Source organism: Neomonachus schauinslandi, chromosome 6 (genome assembly GCF_002201575.2).
Source record: "Neomonachus schauinslandi chromosome 6, ASM220157v2, whole genome shotgun sequence".
Taxonomy (NCBI): Eukaryota; Metazoa; Chordata; class Mammalia; order Carnivora; family Phocidae; genus Neomonachus; species Neomonachus schauinslandi.
The window spans coordinates 32,375,272-32,381,363 of NC_058408.1; the positions used below are offsets into that span (position 1 = coordinate 32,375,272).

Here is a 6,092-nt window from a genome sequence, read left to right on the forward strand (position 1 = left end):
TTGTTTTGGGAAGCCTGAGGTTCCTGTGACAGTTAAGAGACAAACAAGCTCTTAGAAAATCAGGGCTGTGGTTCTAGGCCTGATTCTAGGTTCTAGGAAGAATCAGTTTAGAGATTTAAATTTGGTAATCCTTAGATTCAGGAATCATTAGATCACATTTAAGGCTATGGTAATAAATCTAATCACCTCAGGGGAAGAGAATTCCTAGAAGAGAAATTCCCAAACCGAACCTCAGGGTAACCCCACTTTCTCCAGAACTCGGAGAAAGAACCAGCCAACAGCTCTGAAAAGGAATTGGTAATTAGAAGATATTCCAAAGTGGTGTCACATCAACTGTGTGGAATGCTGCCGAGAGGTTGTTAGATAAGGTATGAAAAATGCCCGTTGGACTTGGCAAGATGGAGGTTAGTGGTTAAGTGGTGACACGTATAGATTAAAGAGGATTGAAAAACAAATGGACCACATCATATGAAAAATTCATGAGTTTATGATGATACTAAGGAAAAAAATCATTGGTTACCCTTGAAGGATACTAGAGAAACAACTCGTGATGCTTACTATGGGTGAAAGGAAAAAATCAAGTATGTCCCATTTTTCTTATATATACTGTATCTTAGGGCAATCCAGTGGCTGATGTAGGAGTTTTCTATTAAAAAAATTGTTTAATAAATGCAGAAGGAATATGAAACTATTATTATTTGTAGCCCCAGTGAAATAATAGGTCTACTTTAGGCCACAATTCATGCAAGTTTGATAACAAAGCTTTAGATTAATTAGATCTTTGTAGGTGACAATAATCAAATCTATTGATGAATCTTGACATAACAAAAAGATAAGACCACGATATATTGTCTTTCTGGGTACACAAGAGTATCTGAATATGATTATTGTCACAAAAGCACACCTGAATCACCTCACGCCTTTTTGCACTGTTCTAAGTGTTACCCCTGGACCCATGCCCGGTTGCAAACTCAGTTACTGCTCTGTGTTGCTAGAAGTTCAGAAGCGTGGAGTCAACGTTTAGAAACTTAAATAGTAATTTAAACATGCTATTACATAGTTTTTAAAGTCAGGTTTATTGGGATATAGTTTACATAAGTAAAATTCATCCTTTTTATTAAGTGTAACATTTGATGAATTTTCTTATGACAAAAATTGGTCTTCTGTTGTAGAGAACTCTAGCAACATTCTTCAGTTAGATGATATAAATTAGAATTGTAATACTGATTTAATCTACAAAATTGTTATTATTTATGAATTCATTTTTGGTCCAAAATTTATAACATTAGAACTTCAGGTATGACTTTTATATTTTGCTGAGGCAATTAAAATTTTATTTAAAAATGATTAATTTAGCATTTTCTGGTTTTACCTTATTAATAAAAGATTTAATTGATTTTGATGAACTAAGTTAACTGATGATGTTTAATGTCCTTCTTTCCTTTCCCACTTCCTTCCTTCCCTGCCTATCTCCATCTCCATGACTCAGCACTTCTCTACAAATCATAAATCCTACAGTGTTGACAGTGCACTATTTTTTGACCTGGGTTACATAGCAGTTAGCTTTATAATTACTCATAATTATAAACTATGTAGTAGTTGTAAATTGGTTTTATGCTTACATATTTCACAGGATAACATAAAAAAGAGCCTACTTGCTTGAAATTTACTAATGAGTACCATTTCTACATTTGATTTCTATTTAAGGAATTGGGAAATTTTAATGCTAATTATGTTTTTAAAACTATAATTAACATGGGACGCCTCGGTGGTTCATTTGGTTAAGCATCTGCCTTCGGCTCAGGTCATGATCCCAGGGTCCTGGGATCGAGCCCTGCATGGGGCTCCCTGCTCAGCGGGGCGCCTGCTTCTCCCTCTCCTTCTGCCCCTCCCCTTGCTCATGCTCTGCCTCTCTCTCTCTCTCAAATAAATAAATAAAATATTTAAAACTGTGATTAACATGAATTAACAGCTTCCCTTTTTCTCAGCTGAGATAAAATATTTCTATCACACCAAAGTTACCTTGTACCCGTTTGCAATCAGTTATCTCCTTTTAACCCCTAGATTCTGGCAACTGCTGATCTTATTTCAATACTTTTAGCTTTGTCTTTTTTATATTATTACACAAATGGAATCATACAGTATATAGCTTTTTGTGACTGGATTCTTTTTTTAGCTTAATGTTTTTGAGATTTATTTATATTGATGCATGAATTAGAATTTCATTTCCTTTTATCACAGAGTACTATTCCATTGTATGGCTATACCACACTTTGACCATTTACCAACTAATAGATATTTGGATTTTTAACCAAATGGGAAGACTAAGAAGATGGAAATGCATAACATAGTAGGGAGTTATTTGAGAAAGATGTATGAGCTCCCCTCCAATGGATGTTATTTTCTTAATGAAGTATGAGATTATAAGCATCAGTTCAAAAGCAGACCAGAGAGGGTGTGGGCAAGGTCATTTGAAAAGAAGAAAGGAATAAAATGGTCATCTTGGGGAAAGAGGAAGGAAGCATACTAGGCAATTTCAGGCACCCATTTAGTTCTGTAATTATTGATGTAAAATCAATCAGCCTGGTTCTGCGATCTTTCTTTTCTTCCGGTTCAGCTGTATAGGAATGGAGAAGGCAGATATTTGGATTCAACTTGGAATCCAAATAGAACTTTCCATTAGAAATTAATAAGAAAGAGAAACAGTAGCATTAATGAAATTTGCCAAGGAGATTATATTGATGGACCTAAGCTAGACAAGGAAGGAAGTGAGGTCAGCATTCTGATGGATGATGGGTACGTGTTGAGGTCAGTGAATTAGAGATCTCAGTGGGGTGGAAGAATATGTGCAGTAGATGTATTAAATCAAATGACATGGATGAATCAGAAGTGGTGGGAGAATGGCAGTCTCAAATTGAGATGTCAGTGGTGGGGTACTTTCTGATGATGATGAAGGCTATCATGTGATGATGTAAGAAGGAGTTGGTTGAGGTGGTACAGAAGGAAGGGGGGTGCAAAACTGACAGATGAGATTGTTGGATTTTCAGCTAGCTACATGGATGTTGAAGTTACTGAGAATGGTGGCAGGAGTTGAGAGAAGACCAAGAACCAAGTTTACAAAGAACAAAATACCGGGAGTTTGATAGTTGACCAGAAGGCAGTGGTGAGCTAAATAGCATAAGCCTCAAAGGAGGAAGGATGGTGAGAAATAGCCTGACAGTGGTAAATGGCAATAAACCCTCACCTGTTTGAGAAGGTTGTAAGGGAAGTGATGTGTTCAGGAGGAGACACATTTTTGTTAAGACAAAATAGTGAAGGTAACTCTTTTAAGAGAAGAACTTTGTTAATCCAAGATTTTTATTCTTTTCACAGACTTAAACCAGATTGGGTTTTGAGAAGAGATAAAATGGAAGAAATCACAAATCCCCTACAAGCTATTCAAATGGTGATGGACACGCTTGGCATTCCTTACTAGTAAATGTAAACATTTTCAGTATATACAGTAAAAAGAAATATTAAAGCTAATCATGAATGTGTAAAGTGTTTTTGGCTTTCTTTTGTACAACTTCTAAAATCTGATTTTGTATTAAAATTTAAAAATATATATGTAACAATAAACTGTTTTCATATTTGTTGTTTCTTTTATTATTTTATGGCTTTATGCATGTAAGAAACCACTATGTCATAAAAATGATTCTAACACTATTATTCATGTCTATTATCTTAAAAATATTATGTTAGTCTGAATATAATCATATTCCAAAAGGGGAAAGAATAGCTTATTACTCTCATTTTATAGGTGAAGCATTTTTCTAAAACTAATTTTGGAAATATAAGATTCTGCCAACACACTTAGAAGTGACAAGAGGACAAAATAATCTCACAAATGCTACAAACAACATCTCCATTTATCTCCCTGACTGACTGGACCATCCAGATAGGCAAGTGAGCTCCTCTAGGCAAATTAAATTCAACCTGCCCATTATATACTAAAAACCCTTAACTTTGAACTGATTAGAGTTATAATTTGACCTGAAAAGAGCATGCTGTTGCTTACAAGAGACACTTGTCGCCTAGTCCTGATAATGATTAGGTGTTGAAACCTAATTGGTTATTTTCAACAGCTTTGGGTCACTATTACCAGTACTAAACCATGTGGTTTCAGGACCACAGAAGCCTAATTCCAGTGGCTCTTTGAAATCTGATCGCATCCCAAAGTCTGTTCATATATGGAAGCCATAAAAGTTTTTAACTCTCTTAAATGAATAAAGAGTAGCTAAAAATGCAGAGATCATTTAACCACTTAGTTTACGAATTTGTTAGAATAAGGATTAAACCTAATTAGTCTGAAATTGGCTGAGATTTGGTTAGGATAGCTCTAAAGACCGTTTTGGTGTATTAGAATACATTGAAATTAACTGTAGAATTTTTGGTATTTCTTTGCCATTTTTTTCTTTCTAATAAAGTGTTTTAGGAATTCTCAATACTCAGTATTTTTCAAACATCATTTTTGTTGATTTTCCCAAATATTTTGCTTTTCTCTTTCATTTAACAAAATCTTAGTATAAGCAATCTATTTACCTTGGTAAATTATACCACTAGGATATAATGTTTATTGGTATTAGTTTCCTTTAAGATGGTTCTTTTTTTTTTAGCAAATATTTTTATTTTTATTTATTTATTTTTTTAAAGATTTTAATTTATTTATTTGACAGAGAGAGACACAGCAAGAGAGGGAACACAAGCAGGGGGAGTGAGAGAGGGAGAAGCAGGCTTCCCATGGAGCCAGGAGCTGGATGCGGGACTCGATTCCCGGACCCTGGGATCATGACCTGAGCCGAAGGCAGACGCTTAACGACTGAGCCACCTAGCCACGCCTAAGATGGTTCTAACCAAAAAGTATTTCTATATAGTAGTATGACTTCCAGATGTTAAAAAATTTTCCATTGTTGAAACTCAGACTAAATTTTTTAAAGTATGTATTTTAGAGAAAGAGAGCGTGCACGTACTTGCGGGAGGGGAGGGGCAGAAGGAGAGCAAGATAGAGAATCTCAAGCAGACTCCCCACTGAGTTGGGAGCTCTTTCCCAGACCCTGAGGTCATGACCTGAGCTGAAACCAAGAGTCCAACACTTAACCGACTGAGCCACCAAGGCGCCCCAAACTAAATTTTTATGAGTTTTATATAATAGCCTACATTCATATATTATATGAAGAACATTCCTCCTAAATTTATGTGATAAATCCATATCAGGATTCTAAGACCTAAAGGCTAAAAGGCTTGTCTGTGTCTGTGTTGATGGTTGGGAGGACTGGTTGAGAAGTAATTAAACCTTTCTTACTTTAGAAGTAACTATTTTCCACAGAGATATTACATTATATTAAAGAAGGAAAATAAATGTATTAACTGCAATCTAATTTTATTTTACATGATTTTATTAATGATGAAGTTGGTGAGTTTCAAATTAACCTTCTTGTTAACTGTTATTAACCCAAATGTCCAGTAGATGTCATTATGCCCATACAGTATCATTTTTAATTTAGTTTTAAATGTATAAATAAATATATTGTTATATAGCTATGATTTTTGCAAATAAAATACATACTTTTAGATCCTTGGAAAATTTTATCTATATATCCCTAATACAGCTTGTTATTCCTACTGTACTTTGGCTTCATGCTTGAGAGGAATAAATTCACATTAGGCATTCTATATTCAAAATTGTTGAATTTTTCTCAATAGGTGATTTTTTTCCAGGTTTATTATCTTTGTAACTTCTAAATTTTGCCTGTAGCAATGAAAACCTAGTACATTTACATTTACTGAATAAGAAAATGCTATCTTTTGGATTGCTTGTTGCCAGTAGCTAAATTTGCTAATAGGCTTGCTTGCTTTTTATTTTTTTTAAAGTAAGCCCTACCCTCAACATAGGGCTTGAAATCCCAACACAAGATCAAGAATAGTATGCTCTACTGACTGAGACTTCCAGGTGCCCCATCTAATAGGCTTGCTTTTAACTTACATATTGTTCAGTCATTGATTCTTATTGTAAAGAAAGAGTGATAATAATCTTCTATAGTTCTGTTTTCAAC

General features: G+C 34.6%; 1 protein-coding gene across 1 annotated transcript in view; it reads left to right on the plus strand.

The window, feature by feature from the left end:
• The window catches only part of ASPM (assembly factor for spindle microtubules), a 63,868-nt gene extending 60,229 nt beyond the window's left edge, over positions 1-3,639 (plus strand). Inside the window, 1 exon segment of the mRNA XM_021682500.1 lies at positions 3,373-3,639. Coding sequence (XP_021538175.1) covers positions 3,373-3,475 — 103 coding nt within the window. The 3' untranslated portion in view covers positions 3,476-3,639.
• The last annotated feature ends 2,453 nt before the right edge of the window (positions 3,640-6,092 follow it).